The following is a 23,980-nucleotide window of genomic DNA, read 5'->3' as shown; positions in this document are numbered from 1 at the left end:
GGCCCCAGTATTCGACTGGGTCCCCAATTCTGAGAAGATCCCAAGCAAGATAGCTGTTCGGTGGGGAGTCCGCCTGAGGAGAGCCAAGAGAGGCTGGCGATCCAACAAGGCCTAGACAATCCATCGGGGATCAAGGTAACCGGACACTGAGAGGTGATTCTAACACAAATTCTACCAAGGAGGATTGTCTCCATGATCTAAGTTCTAGGGAGGGTCTGTGGCAGAGATCTTTTCCCTCAAAGTTTCGAGTGATACTCTGGCTGCCAGATCGGTGTGAGAGGCCTGTCCAGGTACACTATACCCACTCCGGCTGGAGTGGCGACGAAAGTAAAGTATCGTTGGAAGCAGGACTGTTTCCGTATCGTTAAGCCTGAATCTGCTATTTCTTCTCCTCATCCATCTTTGCTATCTACCTCAAGTTTACTGTTTACCGTGTTGGGTAAAATAAAAGCACAAGAAAAGACACCTGCTGTGTGGGCATTCCATTGCTTTGGCTCTCATCATCTACCCTGGACGGTGAAGTCACAGAGGTAACATGCCACCCAATCTATAACCAGCGGCTCCTTCGGGGGTGAGCGCTACAAATAGTTGATAGAATTAAACATAATAAAATAGATTTTAAACAATAAGAAAACATGCCATAAATCAAAGACTAATCAACACAAAGGGCACAGTACAGGGAGAGTCAGGAGGGCACAGTACAGGGGGAGTCAGGAGGGCACAATACTGGGATCAAGAGGACACAGTACAGTTTATGGGATGCTGACTGGTGCCCAGCCATCCCAGGACAGCTTGGTAGAAAGTGTGACTGTCCTGGCAAATACAGGACAGTTGGCAAGTATGATGTAATGCAAGATCATCATACACCCCTGGGCAGTGCCTATGCATTAAGACAGCCCTGCTTACTGGTCTCAAGTGTGAGGTCTCCCCCTAACAAATTTGGTGGGGCAGAGCCAGCAGAGAACCCAGGTTATGTGTCTGTGGAGTTAAAAGAACAGCTGGCATGGGTGCACGCAATTCAATAATTACATCAGTTACTTGCCTAGGCAAAATAAATATTTATATCCCAATACATTGTATATTATCACTTTATCCATGGAAAACAATTTCCAGTAGCAGGCAGAATTAAACAATGTCTTTGGGTTTGGGAAAAACCTAATGAGAAAATAACACAAAGTACAAGCTGGCTACAGTCTAGCTGCAAAGCCAACATTTGGAAATGGAGACACAAGTGTAATGCAGGCCATACACCAGGGGTGTCAAACTCAATGTCATTGCAGGCCGCATGAACAGTATGGATTCCCTCAAAGTGCCGGTTGTGTCTGGGGTGCGATATGTACAGAGTGCAGGGTTCAGGAGTGCATTACATACAGAGTTCAGGGGTGCGCTATGTACAGAGATCAGTTCAGGAGTGTGCTATATACAGAGTGCAGAATTCAGGGCTGCATTATGTACAGAGTGCAAAGTTCAGGAGTGTGCTATGTGCAGAGTTTAGTTCAGGAGTGTGCTATGCACAGACTTCAAGTCAGGAGTGCGCTATGCAAAGACTTCAAGTAAGGAGTGCGCTATGCACAGAGTTAAGTTCAGGAGTGTGCTGTGTACAGAGTGCAGGGTCCAGGATCTCAGATCCAAATCTCAGTGGTGCACTATGTACACAGTGCAGGGTCCAGGAGTGGATTACATACAGAGTTCAGAGTGTGCTATGTACAGAGTGCAGGGTTCAGGAGTGCATTACATACAAAGTTCAGGGGTGCGTTATGTACAGAGTGCAGGGTTCAGGAGTGCATTACATACAGAGTTCACGGGTGCGCTATGTACAGAGTGCAGGGTTCAGGAGTGAATTACATACAGAGTTCAGGGGTGCGCTATGTACAGAGTGCATGGTTCAGGAGTGCATTACATACAGAGTTCAGGGGTGCGTTATGTACAGAGTGCAGGGTTCAGGAGTGCATTACATACAGAGATCAGGGGTGCGTTATGTACAGAGATCAGTTCAGGAGTGTGCTATATACAGAGTGCAGGATTCAGGGCTGCATTATGTACAGAGTGAAAAGTTCAGGAGTGCATTACATACAGAGTTCAGGGGTACGCTATGTACAGAGCGCACGGTTCAGGAGTGCATTACATACAGTGTTTAGGGGTGCATTGTGTACAAAGTGCAGGGTTTAGGAGTGCTCTTTGCACAGTGTGCAACCCCAACCCCCCCCCCCCCCCCTTAAAAGCTTTCTCGTATCTCTCTCTCCTACCTTGCCTGGCTCTAGCCATCCTGCAGGGAGAAGACAGTGATTGTTACTAGTGGCTATACGAAAATCGCATGTAAAATCAAGCAGGCTGGTTGTACCCATGTTGATCGATCAACTTGGTCCATTCAGCCTGGCCTTACATGGTTCAAATCTCTGGCCAAGCTTAGGCAAATACAAATCCCTGAATAAGATATAATAAAATATTTTACTTAAATATTGTTGATGACTGCGACTTTTTCTTACTGGGAGGTCACTTGGGGACATCTGACGTTGTATGACAACACACATCAAGACGCAGAAGAATGTCAGTTTGTCATTCAATAGCTGGAAAATCCAGTTCTTCATATTTCCTCCTTTCAAATATATTAGAAATAGAAATAGCCCAAACAAAGGTTTACGCCTTCGCTCTTCTATGTGGCTGTTTGTACTCAGTTGCAGTGGAGTGCTGTAGAGAGCAGGGGGTAAGTCACTGTTTTTCAGGGGCATTTGTGGTTTTGGTGTTTCTTTAGAACTTACTCATTAAGGCTGCATTCACACCCGGGCGTTTTGAATCGCAGGCAGAACAGTCGTGATTCTGCCTGCAGTTACAAAATGCCCGGGTGTGAACGACAAATCGCACAAGGCACATTTAAGATGCCATTCATTTGAATGGCACCTTAAAACGGGGTGCGGTTCTGCCGCGATCAGGGCCGGTGCAAGGATTTTTGCCAACTCAGGCGAAGGTGCATTTTGCCGCCCCCCCCCCCCGGCGCACACGCACGCACAGGGCACAACACATCAGGGTACAGTGCACATCAGGGCACATGAGGGCACAGTGAACATCAGGGCATAGCACATCAGGGTACAGCACACCAGGCCACATCAGGGTAAAGGGCATAGCACATCAGGGCATAGGTCACAGTACATCTGGGCACAGCACATCAGGGCACACGACATTGAGGCACAGCAGACTAGGGCACGGGACATCAGGACACATGGCACATCAGGGCATATTAGCACACATCAGGGCATATTGGCACACATTGGGGCATATTGGAGCACATTGGAGCACAGCGTTTACCTGGCAGCCAGTATGCAGGAAGCATCTGTGATAAGTTCTCTCTCATGTCACGCTGCCCCGTTGGCCTCTCCTCTCGTCCATCCCTATTTGCTTGTGACATCATCTGGGGATGGAAGAGATGAGGGGCCGCCGGGGCAGCGTGACATGAGAGAGAATTTATCACACACACTGACAGTGTGGCTGCAGCGCTCCCTTCAGGAATCTTCCACTGTGTGTATCGGAGTTTAGTGTGAAAACTTTGGCCGCGCTGTGAGAAAAGTCCCGCCCTCCTCCTAGATCTGCTTGTGTGATAGACGCATTGTTCTGCCTATCACACGAGCTGATCTAGGAGGAGGGCGGGACTTTTCTCACAGCGCGGCCAAAGTTAACACACTAAGCTCCAATACACACAGCGGGAGATGCCTGCTGTGTAATCCTGGGACTCACAGAGACGAGAGAGACACTGACACTGTCAATTTTCTGCCCTGTTCCCTGGAGCCGTAAGGCAAGTGCCCGTGTTGCCTTGCGCTAGCACCGGCCCTGGCCGCGATTGATGTGCGATAAATTGTGGCAAACCGCATCACGTGAAGCTTTTCAGCCAAAAAAAAGTTCAGGAGCTTCTTTTGGTCCACGTGCTTCTCCCCGGTAGCTGGAAATGACTAAAGCAGACAACACTACTCAAACGTTCTCTACTTCTGGGTCCTGTGCCGATTAGTTGCCCTGCTGTATTGTAAACACAGGGGGGGGGATGTTATAAGAGAATTCTTGCCCTAGCATGACAGCAATATTAAACTTAGAAATCAGTAAAAGTAATACACATAAAATGCTGTTGGGACTGAAAGAATGCATTCATCGGCAATATAAAATACAGGAAACTGGCTGGGGCAGAGCCATAGCATTCTAGACGCGTTTAGGGAATCTAGGCTCACTTCATCAGGAGATATTTTTTGCTCAACAAATGTATACTGTCTTGTGTAATCAAAGTTTTTTTTTTATATATATATTAAATGACCAGTTACACTTACCGGTAGCTGGATTTCTACGATGTCTTACAGGACGGCACGCTGAGAGTAGACTGGCCACCTGACAGGAAACACAATCAAAAAAAGAGGTTAAAAGGCCCCACCCTTCCCGTGTGCCTCAGTTTGTAGATAAGTAACCGCTATTAGAACACGGTCCTAGGACCTAACAAAAAAATAACTCCGGATAGCAGTAAATAACAGGGAGGGAAGTAGGCCTGCCGTCCTGTAAGACATCGTAGAAATCCAGCTACCGGTAAGTGTAACTGGTCATTTCTCCCTCGTCTTCCAGGACGGCACGCTGAGAGAAAAACAAGCAATCTTCGGGCCTACCTTAGGGCGGGACCACCGTCTGTAGGACCTTCCTACCAAATACCAGATCTTGCGGTGACAGCAGTTCGACTCTGTAATGTCTGACGAACGTATTCTGGCTTGACCAGGTCGCCGCTTTACATATTTGTTCTATGGAAGCTCCTGCTCTTTCTGCCCAGGAGGCTGCCAGTGATCGGGTGGAATGGGCCTTGATAACAGGAACTGGTCTACCCGCTAAGGTGTAGGATAAAGAAATAGCCTGCCTGATCCATCTGGATATAGAAGCTTCCGTTGCCTGCTGACCCTTTTTCTGACCAGAAAAATTAACCAAAAGATGAGGGGAATTCCTAAACTCACTTACCCTCTCTAAATAAATCAAAAGACAACGTCTTACGTCCAAGCAATGAAAAGTAGCCTCCTTCTCATTCTTGGGATCTGCGCAAAACGAAGGGAGGACTACCTCCTGGGATCTGTGGAATTTAGTTGCCACTTTGGGCAGGTACAGAGGATCCTGACTCAGTACCACCCTGTCTTCAAAAACCCGAAGAAAGGGTTCCTTAATGGAAAAAGCATGCATGTCTCCAACTCTTTTGGCAGACGTGATAGCCAACAAAAAGGTAAATTTAAATGAAAGTAATTTAATTGGGATACTATCTATAGGTTCGAATGGTGCCTTAGATAGCTGATTCAAGACTAGGGAGAGGTCCCAAGGGGGAACTCTAGACACTCTTATAGGGGAAAGTCTGTCCCTAGCTGTCAGAAACCTCCTAATAAGAGGATCCCCAGAAAGGCTCCTGTCCAAAAAATAGGACAAGGCCGTAACTTGGACTCTCAAGGTCTTCGTGGCTAAGCCTAGTTCCACCCCATCCTGGAGGAAATCCAGGATGGCGGGGATGTCAGGGTAGGAGATCTGTTTCGCGGAGCACCAGCGTGAAAAGACCCCCCAAATTCTCGCATAGATGAGTCTGGTGACTTTCTTGCGACTAGCCAACAGGGTTCCTATCACCTTTTCCGAACAGCCTCTCTGCTGCAGGTTCCACCTCTCAAGAGCCATGCCGTCAGGCTGAAGAATTCTGGATTCGGATGAGAGACTGGCCCTTGCCGCAGAAGACCCGCCCGGAGAGGGAGAGGAAGCGGGGGAGCTAGAGCCCAATGTTTCAGGGTGGGGAACCAGGACCTCTTGGGCCACCAAGGAGCGATTAAAATCAGGTTGGTGTCTGAGGCGTTCAATTTTTGCAGAACCCTTGGGATGAGATTCAAGGGAGGAAAGGCGTAGGCCAACCGGAATCTCCAGGGTTGAGCCAACGCATCCACCCCCAGTGAACCCTGCTCTCGGGAGAGGGAAAAGAACCTGTTCACCTTTTTGTTCTCCTTGCACGCAAAGAGGTCTACTTCTGGGCGACCGAGCTGTTGGCAAATCCAGCTGAAGGTCTCCGGGCATAATTCCCATTCCCCCTGAAGGATGGGCTGGCGGCTCAGAAAATCGGCCTCCAGATTGAGGGTCCCTCTTATATGGACCGCTAGAAGAGAGGGCACCCTCTGTTCTACCCAACTTAGGATCCTCAGGGAGAGGGCTAGGAGAGAGTGTGACCTGGTGCCCCCCTGCCGGTTGAGAAAGGCGATCGTAGTCGCGTTGTCGGAGAGGACTAGGACCTCTCGGCCCTGAATTCTCTCCTCAAAGGCTTCCAGAGCCTCCCCAACCGCCAATTACTCCCGGTAGTTGGAAGAAGCCCGCCTTTGCTGGGGATTCCAAGAACCCTGGGCTCGAAGTTCCTCCGTATGGGCTCCCCAACCCCAGCTGCTGGCATCTGTAGTGACTTTGATCGGGTTGACCTGACCCCACAGACGACCCTTTAAAAGGTTCTGGGGAAACAGCCACCACTGTAAGGTGTCTTTTACTGGAACCGGGATACTGACCCTGGTATCCAACGTCTCTTCCATTCCCCCCCAAGATGAGAGAAGGAAGGCCTGCAGGGGCCTTGAGTGGAGTTGGGCCCAAGGAACTGCCGGGATGCACGAAGTCATCCGTCCCAACAACCTCATGATTTCTCTGAAAGAGGAATCTACAGCCACTACTAGGGACCTGACCGCTGTCATAAGACCCTGTGCTTTGTCTTGGGATAAGACAAGCTTCCTTTCTAGGGAGTCTATAAGAAAACCTAGGTACATCTTCCTTTGTTCTGGAAGGAGAGAAGACTTCTCCTTGTTCACGATCCAACCAAGGGATTCCAGGGTGGTTATGACAGTGGCCAGGTCCAAGAGGAGCTGATCCCGACTTAGGTTGAAGAGTAAAAGGTCGTCCAAGTAAGGGACGAGGGAGATCCCCTTCAAATGTAGAAAAGCCATCACCTCTGCCAGGACCTTCGTAAACACCCTCGGACTGGAAGCCAGTCCGAAGGGGAGGGCCGAGAACTGCCAGTGCTGAACTCCTTGGGCAGAGGTGAGGGCGAATCTGAGGAATCTCTGGTGATCCGGACAAATAGGAACGTGAAGGTAAGCATCCCTCAAGTCTATTGTCACCATGAACACGCCTTCTAACAAGAGGCCCCTGAGACTGTAAACATTCTCCATACGAAATTTTTTGTATTGAAGATGAACGTTTAGGGGTCTGAGATTGATGATCAATCTGAATTTCCCGGAAGGTTTGGGAACGACAAAAATATGGGAGTATACCCCCTGGCCCTCTTGATTTGGAGGGACTGGGACTATGACTCCCTGTTCGGCCAGGCTGGCAACGTTCTGGGAAAGTCCAGCGGCTTTGCGAGGATCGCTTGGTAGGTGTGTGAGGAGAAAAATGGGGGGAGGAAACTGGCGGAATTCTAGCCTGTAACCTTCCCTGATGATCTGAAGGACGTGAGGACTCCTGGTTATCTCCTCCCAAGCGGGAAGGAACCTGGAGAGCCTGCCCCCTACCCTCTCGTCACTTGGGATCCTTTTCACCAGGCTTGGGGCTGGAAAAAAGGATCCCACTCTTTGGCTTATCTTTTCCAAACCCCCAGCGCCTGCCGGGCGCCGATTTCTTCCCTGGAGGGGGGTTTTTCCTCTGGTTGGGACGAAAAAACTTCCCCCTATTTGCTCTAGGTCTGGAGGGAAACTTATTTCCTTTTTCAGAGGATCTCGCTAGGGCCTGATCTAATGCGGTGCCGAACAGGAGGGAACCCTCAAACGGAATCGCACACAAGCGTTTTTTTGACGCAAGGTCGCCCCTCCAAGTTTTCAGCCAGACAGCTCTCCTAGAAGCATTGATAAGTGCTCCAGTCTTGGCTGAAGCGCGAACCGTCTCAATAGCTGCGTCTGCCAAATAGGCTACCGCACTGCCGATCACCTGGAGGGACTCTTGAGTTTCTCTAGACTTGGAAGAACTTGCTAGATGATCTAACAGCCTGGAAGTCCAAGCGGCAGTGTTCCTTGCGACGCATGCTGAAGCTAACGCAGGACCCAAAGCGGCTGCATTGGCTTCCCAGGCTCTACGGAGGGAGGTATCAGCACGCCTATCCATGGCATCCCTTAAACTCCCTGCATCCTCAAAAGAGAGATCGGATTGTCTAGAGACCTGAGCTAAAGATGCGTCAAGACGGGGAACTTTAAAAAAGGTATCCTCCACCTCATCTTTAAAGGGGCAGCGGCGTTTCCAGGTCTTAAATTTGGGAAGTTTCTTTTCTGGCTCAGCCCATTCCCTCCGGATAATATCCTTGAGGGATTGATGCACTGGGATAGTCTTAGACTGAGGCTTAATTAAACCCAAATACATCCTGTCCTGGGCTGAAACCTGCTCCGCTGGATGTTGGATCTGCTCAGAGGCGTAAATGGCTGCGAGAAGACCCTCCATATCATCCGCGGAAAATATATATTTTCCTGACCTGGCATCCTCGTCCTCTTCCTCCGCCTGGCTTTCCACCAGGCCCTCGTCCTGAAGAGTAACCTCAGAATCCTCGGAGTCAGAGGAAGGAGCCTTCCTAGTTCGCTGGCGGGAACCCAGCCGCGCAGAAGTGGATCCCTCCTGGGACGAAGGACCAGGCACAGGGGGATCAGACTCCCTACTTTTCAAGGAGGATTTAAAATCCTTGAGAGTGGCGAGCATTTCCGACTGCACAGAGAGAAAATCCTTCATGATTTGCGAGGTCTCTTTCCCAGCTAGTTTAAGGATACACTTGGAGCAAAAGGGCTTGTTATAGTCTGTCGGGAGCTTATCATTACAATTCCCACATTTCTTAATTTTTTTAGGGGGCTTAGTAGATCTACTGGCTTCCCCCTGGGCAGAAGGGTCCTCTCCTAAAACATAATGTAAAATAGAAAGGCCCATTAGCAACATACTCTCACAGCTGAGGTTTTACAACAAGGGGGGGGGGGGAGGGGGTAGTGCAGCCATTCCCCCCACCCCCGAACACAAGGAGGACTCACCCCGGGTGGACTCCTCAGCAGCCAGGTCTGTCAGACGATCCTCCATGATGAGGGCGCCCGGCCCTTCTCTCTCCCCGGCTGCGTGTTGCTCTGCCTCTGCTGTGCTCTGCAGCGAAATGTGGCATCCGTCGGTGGAGGCCGCCATCTTGTAGGGGCGGAGTGACGTCACGACGTCGTGCGCGTCATCAATACGCGCCCAGCAAGTGACGGCGCCGCTCGGAGCGGCGCCCAGCCCAGCCGACACCACGCTGCAGAGAGGGAAGTCTCCCTGTAAGGTAGGAGGGAAGACGGGGGGGGGGGAGAGAGGAACGGCCGCCTCAGAGCACTAGGGAAGCCCTGCTAGCTAGGAGGCTCTGGCGTCCAGGGAGGCACTCTTCTTAGTTAGCACTTTCAGCCTCCCTGGACCATAAAGAAGGGATACCCCCCCGGGAAAGTGCAAGCACCTTGACCGGACCCAAAAGCACCCAGTACCTGTGGTCTAGACTCCGGGGGGGGGACCACCAGCCCCAGGCCTTAGGTCAGGTGAAAAAATAAAAAACTGTTTCGCTGTAGGGGAAACACAATCAGAAACTGAGGCACACGGGAAGGGTGGGGCCTTTTAACCTCTTTTTTTGATTGTGTTTCCTGTCAGGTGGCCAGTCTACTCTCAGCGTGCCGTCCTGGAAGACGAGGGAGAAATATACACTTTTTAACCAAAAGTATTGGGACACCTGCCTTTACACACACATGAACTTTAATGGCATCCCAGTCTTAGTCCATAGGGTTCAATATTGAGTTGGTCCACCCTTTACAGCTATAACAGCTTCAACTCTTCTGGGAAGGCTGTCCACAAGGTTTAGGAGTGTGTCTATGGGAATGTTTGACCATTCTTCCAGAAGTGCATTTCTGAGGTCAGGCACTGATGTTGGACGAGCAGGCCTGGCTCGCAGTCTCCGCTCTAATTCACCCCAAAGGGTTGAGGTCAGGACTCTGTGCAGGCCAGTCAAGTTCCTCTACCCCAAACTCGCTCATCCATGCCTTTATGGACCTTGCTTTGTGCACTGGTCCAAATCATTTGGCGGAGGGGGGATTATGGTGTGGGGTTGTTTTGCAGGGGTTGGCCTTGGCCCCTTAGTTCCAGTGAAGGGAACTCTTAAGGCGTCAGCATACCAAGACATTTTGGACAATTTCATGCTCCCAAATTTGTGGGAACAGTTTGGGGACGGCCCCTTCCTGTTCCAACATGACTGCTCACCAGTGCACAAAGCAAGGTCCATAAAGACATGGATGAGCGAGTTTGGGGTGGAGAAACTTAACTGGCCTGGGCATGGTGTCCTGACTATAACCCAATAGAACACCTTTGCCCGGATTGCTTCAAGGCAGCAGAATTGTGGTTTTCTCCCACAGAAAAAGTAGCTTGTGGACTTCAACCTATTTACAACAAATATGCCCTGCTCTTGGGGCTGAACCAAGCACTCGCAAATTGCACTGAAAGTGCAGTCGCTGTAACTCTGAGGGTTAGATCTAAAATGAGGGGAAGCTCTGCTGATTTCATCATCCAATCATGTGCAAGCTAAAATGCTGTTTTTTTATTTTCCTTGCATGTCCCCCTCGGATCTACAGCGACTGCACACCCAAGTGCACTTTCAGTGCAATTTCAAGTGCACTTTGCACTTGTAGTGCAAAGTGGATTTGCCTTTTGTGAATAACCCTCTATATTCAGTTATTGCTATTTTGGATGCAATCCTATTATACCGTGATAATTTATACCAAATGTTATTGAAATGGTGTCAGTTTGTGAATTTAAATAAATAAATATAATCCTGTGACTAATAAAATAATACAAGAAGTGTTCTAGTCCATGTGTCAAACAAACTCTGTGTGGGGATATTGTAGCCAACACTGATGGGATCTAGTATGACAAGGTAACAATGAAAAACAATGTAGGATGGGGGTTGGTTGATCAAGCTGTCTTTGTTCCCATGTAGACAATTCCCACAGGTGTAACAGGAGTCCTGACCGCACACACCCCTACTATTCACAACAAAGTCAACACGGTTCTCTGAAAGGAGGATCGGCATCTGGTCACGGGTGTTTGGGTCAGTGGTGTATTTTTGTTTTTGTGATGCCCTAGGCTAGACTAAAATTGGGCACCCCCCTCCCCCTCCTATGTTGAGAGAGAGGGTGGGAGAGATAGGGGCAGGAGAGAAAGGAATGAGAGAGAGTGGTGGGCGAGAGAGAGGGGGAGTGGGAGAGAGAGCGAGGGGGAGTGGGAGAGATAATGGGAGTGGGAGAGAGAGAGGGGGAGTGGGAGAGAGAAGGGCAAGAGAGAAAGGAATGAAAGAGAGAGGGGGAGTGGGAGAGAGAGGGGCAGGAAAGAAAGGAATAAGAGAGAGAGTGGTGGGCGAGAGAGAGGGGGAGTGGGAGAGAGAGGGGCAGGAGAGAAAGGGGTGGAAAAGAGAGGGGCAGGAGAAAAAGGAATGAGAGAGAGAGTGGTGGGCGAGAGAGAGGGGAGTGGGAGAGGGAGAGGGGAGTGGGAGAGGGAGAGGGGGTGGGAGAGAGAGGGGCAGGAGAGAAAGGAATGAAAGAGTGGTGGGCGAGAGAGAGGGGGAGTGGGAGAGAAAGGAATGAGAGAGGGGGTGAAGGAGAGAGAGGGGGGTAGGAAAGAGAGGGGCAGGAGAGAAAGGAATGAGAGAGAGAGAGGGTGGGAGAGAGAGGGGCAGGAGAGAAATGAATGAGAGAGAGAGGGAGTGGGAGAGAGAGAGGGGGTGGGAGAGAGAGGGGCAGGAGAGAAAGGAAAGAGAGAGGGGCAGGAGAGAGAGGGGCACAAGAGAAAGGAATGAGAGAGAGAGGGAGGGAGTGGGGGAGAGAGAGAGAGAGAGGGGGTGGGAAAGAGAGGGGCAGGAGAGAAAGGAATGAGAGAGAGGGGGTGGGGGAGAGAGGGGCAGGAGAGAAAAGAATGAGAGAGAGGGGGAGTGGGAGAGAGAGAGGGGGTGAGAGAGAGAAAGGGGGGGTGGGAGAGAGAGAGGGGGGTGGGAGAGAGAGGGCAGGAGAGAAAGGAATGAGAGAGAGAGGGGGTAGGAGAGAGAGAGGCAGGAGAGAAAGGAATGAGAGAGAGAGAGGGGGGTGGGGGAGAGAGGGGCAGGAGAGAAAGGAATGAGAGAGAGAGTGGTGGGCGAGATGAATGCAATTTCCAACGAAAAACTAAATAAATAACGAATTTCGGGAGTAACTAAATAAATAAATAAAAGTTTCAGACAAAAACGAAATTCCGAAACCAAATATTTCAGTGTGCACATGTCTACTTATTATAGGCTTACCTGTAGGTACAAGTGGTAGTACAGAGTTTACTACCACTTTACGTATCTGATATTCAATTTTCAGTTATTTGTACCCACTGGGGAGATTTCCCCCTACATCCTGTCGGGACACCCTGTCACGCTCTGACACCGGGGCTGGAGGTGAGGTAAAATTTCCCTGTTAAAATGTTTCTATTTGCCTATTTTTTTTATCACATGACAAAAGACAAAGTACAGTACATTTCTATTTTTCATTTTAGGAGCACCCAGGGGTTTAAATCCAGGCATCCCTTCTTTGACCCGGAGTCCAAACATGTCTTTAGGTAAGTGCAAAGCAACAGTGTATTTGAATGGTCTGACTTAGGCCTCTTTCACATGGGGCACATTCCATTCTGATCAGCAGGAGATCTGTGAGCTAATCCTGCTGATCAGAGCAGAGCTGGTCAGATGTCACATCTGTGCCCACTCAGTTTATACCAAGTAGACACGGACACAACCCGCTCTGCTCTATATTCAGCCGGGTGCACAGGGACTCCCCTGCCTGTTTACATCCACCTACCTCCGATCCTGTCCGCCAAAACAGAAAAGGCTGCCGACCTCTTCCATTTTTTTTTTGTTTTAAAGATCTGATCAGAGGTAAGCGAGTGTACATACACAAGTCCATTTACACCCACCTGTCCATAGGGTTGCACGAACCTTCCAATCAGGCCAGCCTGAAAAACTGAAAGGCCAACCTAATCGGAACAGCCATGTGAAAGGGGCCTATAAAGTCAGCATCATTTTTACATTGTAACAAACAATCGTCAACAATATTTGATCATTTTATTTATATCCATGCCGTGGGACATTGCTGTAACATTTTATGAATGGATTGATTGCCAATGGAGGGCATGCTTTGACAGGGAACAGACTATCAGTGACAGGCTCACTAGGAAGCACAGGGAGAGGTTTGTTTACACTTACCTCTCCCTGTTCTTCCTCTCTGTGACCCGATCACGGGACACTGGCGGCGATCGGGTCCGCTGTTCCCGCGGGGACGGTCATGGAGAAGAGGACCGGGTCGCGACCAATGGCTGGGATCTTAAAGGGGACGTACATGTACGCCCTTGTGCACAGCCGTGCCATTTTGTCGACGTATATCGTCGTGCGGCGGTCCTCAAGTGGTTAAAGTAGTTGCTAGCAAGGTCAGTGGTACATTGCAAGTGAATAAAAAATTAGCAGAAAAGAAAAACACTGCTAGTAAGCATCTAAAATACAGTGGAATCTTGGATTACAAGCATAATTCGTTCCAGGAGAATGCTCGTAATCCAAACTACTCGCATATCAAAGTGAGTTTCCCCATAGAAGTCAATGTAAACGAAAATAATTAGTTCCGCATTGACTCCAATGGCATGCAATACCGCATGTGGCCGTAGAGCCTCTGAAACCCCCGGAAATGCCCGAGGACAGCTCGGCTGAACTCGGAAAACCTTCGGAAAGGCTCTGGAATGGTGTATTTCTGAGCACTTCCGAACGGCTCCGATCAGCCCCAAGTCAGGATTTTTAAACATACAGTGCTGGTATTGCGAAACGCTCGTTAACCGCGTTCCTCGCAATCCGAGGTTCCACTGTACTTTTTTTGTGTGTGCCTTTACCATTTGCCTCTTACTCAAATCCTGCTGTGTCTTGGTTCCCAATCACACCTGCGATTAGGGACATCCTGCGGCTGGAATCACAGGTGTGTACGAGCATCTGAGGCCCCTCAGCCAAATAAATAACAGGCTGACTGGAGCTGCAGGTGTCCACCGCAATTCGTGTGTATCCGCACATCCAGCAGTTACCTTCGGCTAGAGACCGGTGACCAGTCCTTGAAGCAATCTGTAGGCATCCAGTGTAACAGGCTCTCCGCGCGCCTGTTACTTTCTGTAATGACAGGCGCTTTCAGCGCCGTAATGCGTTCCATGCTGGAATGCATACGGCGCTTCGTGCGATGACGTCATTGCCCGGCGCCACGTGCGTTCCAGCCTGGAACGCGGAAGTGCGCCGCTACTTCCAGGCTGGAACGCGGAAGTGTGCCGCTACTTCCAGGCTGGAACGCGGAAGTGTGCCGCTACTTTGCTTGAATCAGTGCTAATGCACTGCACCTTTTCACTGCCTATAAAGGCATTCATTTTAAATAGAAACTTTGTTCTATAATTGTCAGCCCTTCCGGCCACGCTACAATAGAGGCAACATTATGGCCAGCTAGCAACAGACCCTCACTGCGTCCATGCTGCAACATTGTTCCAGGCAACAACTACCACTTTAGTGCTATTGCACCTACTACAACACAGAGCATTGCTGCGGACAACCTTGAGGCCTTTGCTGAACACCCTACACCACGCAATCCCTATCTGCTGCATTGAAGCCTACAAACGGATAAGTAGCCATTGTATCACATGTAGTCCTATAAGAAGATCTACTGCTAGTGTTCCATCTAATACAGGCATGTCCAAAGTCTGGCCCGAGGGCCAATTGCAGCCCCCGTTCCAGTTTAATGTGGCCCCTCTGGTAATTCGGCTATATACTGTATTTATCGGTGCTGCCTCGGAGGGGACAGGAAGGGGCGGGGAACGAGTGCTGTCAAATTACATACAGGAGAATCTCCCGTTTACTCTGCGGAATCTGTGATAGGAAGTCTCGTCTCCTGGGCTGCCATTGGACGACTTCTCTGTCTATCATAGGAGGCGGGACATTGTATTAAAGAGGCTGCTGTGTAAGCAGGAGATTCTCCTGTATGTAATCTGTTAGCACTAGTCCCGCCGCACCCCCCCCCCTCCCCTTCGAGGCTGCAGATGGGCAATAATCAGGCTTTATTCATGGCATTGGAGAGGCTGCATTCATGGCAATGGCGAGGCTGCATTTGCATTCATGGCACTGATTGGGCTGCATTGATGGGCAATGACCCTTATTTTGCTGCACAGTTCTTTATTTACATTTTTTTTTTGCCCTGAAACTTCCCTCCTAAAGTGAAGGTGCGTGTTATATGCTAATAAATTTGGTATATTCAAATAACACGCCCAAGCTCATCTCTTCACCACACACAGCCACAAATGCAGAATTGTTGTTGGGCCGTGTATTAGTGCTCGGGCAAACACACTTAGACCAAATCTCAATGGTTTAAAGAATGTCAGAAAAATGGTCGGCCCTTACGCATGTTCACTTCATCAAATCTGGCCCTCTTTGAAAAAAGTGTGGACACCCCTGATCTAATACAATTGTGTTACTAAATATGCCGTGTGGATATCAACATACCATTTGGGAGATACTGCTGTGCTAAGGACTGTTTGCTAAGGAGTACCTTAAAGGGTCAGTTACCCTCAAATTACTAGAGCAATATTTACCTCATATATGTAATTATAATTACCTGAGCTATATTGCCTCTCATATGCAACTACTATTACGTGTGCTATATTCACCTCATATATGCAACTATAATAACTTGAGCTATATTGCCTTTTATATGCAGCTACTATTACCCAAGTTATATTGCCTCTCATACGCAAGTACTAGTTGTCACTACAACTCCTATTTACTACGAGCTTGACATAAGTACAAATCCTTATAGGCCTTGTCCTAATAATTTGAACATGTTCGCTCTAACTTTTCTATGCTAGGGGTTGATGCTATTTCATAGCATCTCCCTTAGTGGCCTAATACATCCCTATATGATCAAAGTGATATGATGTAGAGAACCCCCAAACTCCTGTTTGTGTGGAGTAACGCCTGGGGTCCCTAACTGATAATCACTTGCATATAGAGGTGTATTGGAATAATTAACTCATTGAATTATTTATAGTTACATTATTACCTTAATTTATCGGTTGATCCAGGCCAAAACCATATATTTTTGTATTGGAATATTGACCTTGAGCTCTGGTCGCATGTGGTAATGCATCCATCCTTAGTAGCTCAACGCCTTTCTTTATGTGATGATGTAGAGATCCCCGAAACTCCTGTTTGCCAGGAGTGACGCCTAGGGCCCAATACTGAGTTGTCACATAAAGAAGCGCATTGAAATCCTTGCTAACCGCAGTTGTGGTTCACTCCGTTCACCAGTGCTGTTACATCCAGTTCCCATGGCCTATCTTCTATTGCGCTCTTACAGTTTCTGATTTTCTTTGATGACTTGGCTTCCCTCTGGCTACTACCATGACAGATGGTTTCCAAACAAAAAGTCATGTATGGAACCCGACAAGCCTTGATGTGTATAACCTAACCATTTTGTATAGACAGAATACAGTACTATTTATACCATATCTTATATTCCATGTTTTTTTTTTCACAGAACAGTCAGAACTTTGCAATTTAGCTCCTATACAAACTCAACCTCAACCGAAGAACCCACTCACCACAGAGCAGCTTCCTAAACCCACCACTGGGGTACCTCTGGGACAGGTGAGGAGACATAGACCTGGGAGAAGCCGCCTCCTGGGCAAGGTCAAGCTCTGAGCCGCTAACCGCTCAGATTTCTATTCTTAAATACCATTGTCTTCCATTCCATCAATAGGAACTCCAGGCAAATACACTATATTGTCAAAAGTATTGGGACACCTGCCTTTAAATGCACATAAACTTTAATGGTGTCTTAGTCCGTAGGGTTCAATATTGAGTTGGCACTCCCTTTGCAGCTAGAACAGCTTCAACTCTTCTGGGAAGGCTGTCCACAAGGTTTAGGAGTGTGTCTATGGGAATGTTTGACCATTCTTCCAGAAGTGCATTTGTGAGGTGAGGCACCGATGTTGGACGACAAGGCCTGGCTCGCAGCCTCCACTCTAATACATCCCAAAAGTGTTCTATCAGGTTGAGGTCAGGACTCTGTGCAGTGTGTGTATGTCAGGAGAGTATAGTAGACCAGTACTGTGTGACTGCACAGAGGAGACCCACAATGTATGCGGTGAAGTTAAAAGGTGTTTATTAACAAATAAATGAAGACAACCAGTGCGTAACAAAATAGCATATACAATCAGGGGAAATACCGTATTCATAAACGAAGCCAGGCCAAAATCATACACAGGGGAAGTCAGCAGATGGGTGAGGATGGGAACACAGCGGATCAGGGAGCGGATGGATGGACAGGCTGCGGGGCAGGAATCCAAGAGGGAACAGGAATCAGGACACAGGGAGGACAAGTCCAGGCAGGGATCAAGGATCAGGATCAGGTCCAGAAATCAGGGTCAAATACAAGCTCAGGTCCAGGAGGTATGACGATACCAGGGCGAGGAGTGATTACACACGCCGGGTATTTATAGAGGCGTGCTGATTGCATTCAGGTCACACCTGAACGCAGGAAGGGCTGTATGCTCCATACTGCCAAGAACGCCCCGCTGGTGGACGCCAGTACTGCAGCCCAAGGATAACATAGCAGTAACACCAGCAGGGGGAACCTTCCCTGACAGTACCCCCCCCCCCCAAAGGAGCGGCCTCCGGACGCTCCAATTAGATGTTGCTGGGGAAAGTCCGTGGTGTCAAGCTGGGCAGCAGATAAAGTCACATCAGGTTGGGCCGGATGAAAGTCCATGACTTTTAACAGGGCAAAACGCAGCTCAAGCTGGGCAGCGGGTACAGAAATCTTAAGTTGGGCAAAAAGTACATCAAGCTGGGATGCAGATAGGGGCAAATCAAGCTGGGCAGCAGACTCGGGTCGTCGAGCTGGGCAGCAAGCTCCGGGTCGTCGAGCTGGGCAGCAGGCTCCGGGTCGTCGAGCTGGGCAGCAGGCTCCGGGTCGTCGAGCTGGGCAGCAGGCTCCGGGTCGTCGAGCTGGCAGCAGGCTCCGGGTCGTCGAGCTGGGCAGCAGGCTCCGGGTCGTCGAGCTGGGCAGCAAACTCCAGGTCGTCGAGCTGGGCAGCAAACTCCGGGTCGTCGAGCTGGGCAGCAGGCTCCGGGTCGTCGAGCTGGGCAGCAGGCTCCGGGTCGTCGAGCTGGGCCAACAGGCTCCGGGTCGTCGAGCTGGGCAGCAGGCTCCGGGTCGTCGAGCTGGGCAAGCAAGCTCCGGGTCGTCGAGCTGGGCAGCAGGCTCCGGGTCGTCGAGCTGGGCAGCAGGCTCCGGGTCGTCGAGCTGGCAGCAAACTCCGGGTCATCGAGCTGGGTAGCGGGCAGGGACACCTCAGACTGGGCAAGCAGATGGCACTGAAACAGGCAGGACAGAGGGACTGAAACAGGCAGGGCAGATGGGACTGAAACAGGCAGGGCAGATGGGACTGAAACTTCAGGCTGGCAAACTGGCACAGCAACTTCAGGCTGGCAAACTGGCACAGCAACTTCAGGCTGGCAAACTGGCACAGCAACTTCAGGCTGGCAAACTGGCACAGCAACTTCAGGCTGGCAAACTGGCACAGCAACTTCAGGCTGGCAAACTGGCACAGCAACTTCAGGCTGGCAAACTGGATCAGGCTGGCAAACTGGCCGCCCATAGCAGGTAGAGGTTTGGCAGAATCAGGTTCAGCTGGCATGCAAGCAGACTGGAGCAGGTTGGTTGGTGTGGAGACAGTTGGGTTACTGGCAGGATCATCTTGGTTGGGAAAAACTTTCGTTTTTTCTTGGGCTTAGCCACAGAAGCTCTGTAGGTAAGGGGTGCAGCAGACTGGAAAGGAGGATTGGGATATGGCAGAGTAGAGGGAACAGTAGCTGGAGGAAGTTTTTGTGGGTTAGTAGGCGGCTGAGAAGAGACAGGTGGGTTGTATGCAGGATAGTACAGGGAACAGAGACTGGATATTGGTATCTGGTGGGAAGCAGTGTATACTGAGCTTCGACTGGGTTGCCATTGGTGATGGACAGATGGATCTTTGGAAGGTGAGTGGTTAATGGCAGGGCTGGAAACAGGTGGATTAAAGGCAGGATAGGTACAATTAGTAGAAACTGGGTAGTAATATTTGGTAGGATGCGGAATTATCTGGGCTGGGGTTGCCATAGGTGATGGACAGATGGATCTTTGGGAAGGTGAGTGGTTAATGGCAGGGCTGGAAACAGGTGGTTTGGCAGAAATCAGGAGATCTGACCATGCCTGCAGCACAGGCTGAACAAAAGCAGGTTCACACACACCTTGTCTAATCAGAGACTGCACTGAACTAATGCATTCAGACAACTTCTGCTGGGAACAAGAGGAATAATGTTCATCAAAAGAAACTGGATCATCCTCTAATAACCACACCAGGGATTCAACTTGGTCACGACTGAAGGGAGGAGAGAAATCATCACTACCATCTGGGATGAACGACAGGGCCGGTTTAACACATAACTGGATTAATGCCTGAACATCATCATAAGACATATAACCCTGATCCACCATGGAATGGGCTGATCGGATGGTTTCCATCAGCTGGTCACTTGTCCATCCCTCAAAAACCTGGCGACAATACTCCTCATCCTCCTCTGCCAGCAGAGAAAAGTAAGTGATTTCATTGAAATCCATCTTCAAAAAACGCACCGCAACAAGATGGTTCCTCAATGCAGGCACGTCTGGTCAGGGAGGGCCCTGGTATACTGTCAGGAGAGTATAGTAGACCAGTACTGTGTGACTGCACAGAGGAGACCCACAATGTATGCGGTGAAGTTAAAAGGTGTTTATTAACAAATAAATGAAGACAACCAGTGCGTAACAAAATAGCATATACAATCAGGGGAAATACCGTATTCATAAACGAAGCCAGGCCGAGGTCATACACAGGGGAAGTCAGCAGATGGGTGAGGATGGGAACACAGCGGATCAGGGAGCGGATGGATGGACAGGCTGCGGGGCAGGAATCCAAGAGGGAACAGGAATCAGGACACAGGGAGGACAAGTCCAGGCAGGGATCAAGGATCAGGATCAGGATCAGGATCAGGTCCAGAAATCAGGGTCAAATACAAGCTCAGGTCCAGGAGGTATGACGATACCAGGGCGAGGAGTGATTACACACGCCGGGTATTTATAGAGGCGTGCTGATTGCATTCAGGTCACACCTGAACGCAGGAAGGGCTGTATGCTCCATACTGCCAAGAACGCCCCGCTGGTGGACGCCAGTACTGCAGCCCAAGGATAACATAGCAGTAACACCAGCAGGGGGAACCTTCCCTGACAGTGTAAAACCATACATATTGTAGCACCCTCTAGTAGTGTGCTAGAGAGGATAAGCAGGCCTAGCTGGTTACTAGGCCTTTTTGTTTTCATTCTGGGCTGGGAGTGGCTCAGGGTAGGGCTGGGTGACTCACAGGTGGTGTCATCAGGACCTCCCATTTATTTCCAGTGCTGTCTGAAAAGAGAGGTGGGGAGGTGAAGCCACATGGGGTGTTTGAGGAGCCCTGACCAATCTCCAATCTGGATTGGCAGGAGGCAGGCCTCCTTAAATACCCAGGGTCAGCCCAGTTGGGGAGGAGTTTTCAGGTGGAAGAGCTGGAGTGAGAGGGTGCGGAGGCTGTTGGGGCCTTTGAGGGAGCTCCCCAGTCTGGGGGAGGGAGTGACCTTGGGCCTGGGAGAAGGGTGCTGTCGGGACCACCTTCAGGAACACATGAAAAGGTCCTGGACAGGAGGCACAAGAGAGAGCAAAGAAAGGACAGTTGGAGAGAGCACTGCTAAGAGACTCCAGGGAGGACAGTTGGTCGCAGCCTGGAGGGCTGGTGTGTGAGGCACAGTCAGGAGGACTGGGGAGGCACGCCTGAGAGGACTGGGAGCTTGCAGTCTGAGATGGGTGCAGAACAATAAGTGTGGATTGTGGTGGAAGGGCAGTGGAGAGAGGCAGCTGCAGACGGAGGGCTGGCAGGGCCTGAGAGGGCTAACTGGGATCAGTTGCGTGCCTGAGAGTGAATGCAGGGCTGGCAGGGTGACAGACAAACCACCATTCTGAGCAGCCCCTTTGGGGTACTGCTACAATATTATCGCAACCACCTTGTGCATCCAGGTGGATTATACCTTGTTTTTTTAGGACAAATTGTTATTTTTTTGGGTGATAAATAGTTATGGATATCTTCTGATTTTGTTTTTATTATCAAAGGAAAACTGGCCTAAAATAGTAAAAAAAAAAAAAATTATTTAGCTGTATATTTCTTGCAATTACCATAATTTACCACCTAAGAACAACCCCAAATAAGTTCTCCTGCTCCTGACAATCTCAGCAAAATGACATATGTGTATGTTAGTTGTTGTTTAGTACAGCCCACAAAAAACAATGGCATTTTTTTTTATCCTGCCTGAAACACACTGACACTAATTTACATTTATTTTTTTACCCAAAATATGCTAACCTTGATCTTTGACCCAGACCTTGAACCGAAAACACTAATGCCTTGTACACACGATCGGAATTTCCGATGGAAAAAGTCAGACGGAATTTATTCATCGGATATTCCAACCATGTATGGTCCCCATCTGACTTTTTTGCGTCGGAATTTAGGAAGAGAATATGTTCTCTTTTTTTCCGATGGAAATTCCATCGTTCGTGTGGAACTCCGACGAAGAAAAAAACAGGCATGCTAAGAATCAAGTCGACAGATGCTCGGAAGCATTGAACTTCATTTTTCTTGGCTCGTCATACTGTTGTACGTCACCGCATTTTGGACGGCCGAAATTTGGCATGACAGTGTGTATGCAAGACAGCTTGAAAGGAATTCCATAGGAAAATGACATCGGAGTTTAGCCCGTCGGAAATTACAATCGTGTGTACAGGGCATTACCCTGGCAAACCTTGTTATTTTTTGTTAATTTTTTTATGCTTTATTTTTAATTACATTTTTTTTCCTACACACTATTGTTTCTTTATATCTTCCTCTCTGTTACAATGTATCTTTCTCTTCCTTTAGAAGAGGAAGTAAACACAGGGGCAGGCTCACACGGAATGACCACTGTGATAGCTAATCAGAGGCTACCACAGTGATCAGGTGACCCAGAATCGGGAATCTCAGGTCCCAATTGTTGGTAGACCAGGGGCTGTTGGTGAGAGCCTAGTCTCTATGCTGGGAGTGTGCTCTGTGGTTCTTTCCCAGCACAAAGAGAGATACACATATATGCGGCCCCACGGAAAAAGACCCATTTCCGTGAGGCCGCATATGTGTGTATAATTGTTGGGAAACGGTTAATAAACAATAAGAAACCTAAAAAAAAAAAACACTTTTTGCAAAGATGAACTCTAATCAAGATGAAGGATCTAATGCACTTAAAGGTCCGGTTCACACCTGAATGTGATTCCTGTGTGACTCAGTGCTTTGCAATTTTCAGCCCGTTTATTTAACCACCTCAATACCGCACGCCGTCATATTACGTCCTGGTATTGAGGTGGGGATATCTGAATGATGGGTGCAGCTACAGGCATCATTCAGATATCCTTCTTTTCAGCCGGTGATTCTGCACACCATGAGAACAATCATAGTGGCAGTTCCACCGCTTGATCACTATCAAAATCACACTATCGAAAAACATAGGAATGCTAAAGCAAAATCAATCAACGGATCAAACACCCAACTCCTTAAACAAAGCATTACTACAAACAGCAGACACAGTCGCTCCAAAACGTAGAGCACCCATCCGGAAAAACAATTCAGGCTGGTTCAATGACACGCTTACTTTACTGAAGCAAGAACGTAGAAGAGCTGAAGGAGCCTGGAGAAGAAATCTCACAATGGAAAACCACGTAAACTACAAAGCACTCACTAATAAATACCACAAAGCAATATTCAAAGCAAAAAAATAACATTTCTCAAACACCATCTCAAAAGCCATAAACCGTCCCCGTGAACTCTTCAAATTAGTCGCTCAGACTATGAACCCCACCTGCCTAGAACCTCCAGCAAATGAAACTCAAGAATTATGTAATGAGCTTTCAGATTTTTTTATCTACAGAATTGAAAACATTCGGGAAATAATTCAACAGAAAAAAACAACCAACCTCACTTGGCCACAGCAAGAAGAGGAAGACAATACAAACATTATACAACCGACAAATTTTGTGCTGATGCCGATCACCACCACCAAAAACATCATAAAAAGCCTCAGAGACAGCACTTTACATAATTTCTACAAAACTCCTGAAAGAATGTGCCGTTATTGTGGCACCCACCATAACACATCTCGTAAACCAATCATTTTCATCAAACTCTTGGACCCACTCCAATCAGGTTTCCACCCAGGCCATGGCCATGGCACTGAAACAGCACTTCTCAAAATATGGGATGATGCCCTCGAAGCAGCAGATGACGGAGAGTCATGTCTCCTGGTGCTGCTGGATCTCAGTGCGACACTGTAGACCACAAAACTCTACTCATTCGCGATAAAGAAGTAGCAGGAGTCACAGACGCAGATCTACCTTGGTTTGCATCTTTCCTAGAAAATCGATCCCAGACAGTGAAACTAGGAGCCTTCACCTCTGAAACTCATGCAATTTCTTGCGGAGTCCCTCAAGGATCACCCCTGGCCCTGTCACCCGTGCTATTCAACATCTACCTCCGCCTACTCCTCAAAATCATCAAACAGGACCTCTGCTACCACTCATACGCCGACGATACTCAACTCTACTTTCGCATCACCGGGAAAAAAGACAAATATAACGGTCTTGAAAAATGCCTCGCATTGATCGATGATTGGATGACCAAGAGCTCCCTCAAACTCAATGGATCCAACACAGAACTCCTTCTCCTCCACGCAAACCGAAAGACAAAAGCTGAGACTTCATGGACACCACCCACCATCCTCGGACAGTTGAT

The 23,980-nt window shown here is 48.9% G+C and overlaps 1 protein-coding gene across 1 annotated transcript in view; it reads left to right on the top strand.

Moving 5' to 3' along the window:
- Positions 1–10,985: 10,985 nt before the first annotated feature.
- Positions 10,986–23,980, top strand: part of LOC120933579 — a 52,286-nt gene continuing 39,291 nt past the window's right edge. Inside the window, exons 1-3 of the mRNA XM_040346864.1 lie at positions 10,986–11,092; positions 12,553–12,615; positions 16,599–16,708. Coding sequence (XP_040202798.1) covers positions 12,606–12,615; positions 16,599–16,708 — 120 coding nt within the window. The 5' untranslated portion in view covers positions 10,986–11,092; positions 12,553–12,605. The remainder of the gene's footprint in view (positions 11,093–12,552; positions 12,616–16,598; positions 16,709–23,980) is intronic.

This window comes from Rana temporaria, chromosome 3, assembly GCF_905171775.1.
Source record: "Rana temporaria chromosome 3, aRanTem1.1, whole genome shotgun sequence".
In the NCBI taxonomy this organism is placed as follows: domain Eukaryota; kingdom Metazoa; phylum Chordata; class Amphibia; order Anura; family Ranidae; genus Rana; species Rana temporaria.
The sequence above is the reverse complement of the archived record's forward strand: the minus strand, read 5'-3'. Positions and strand labels throughout refer to the sequence as shown.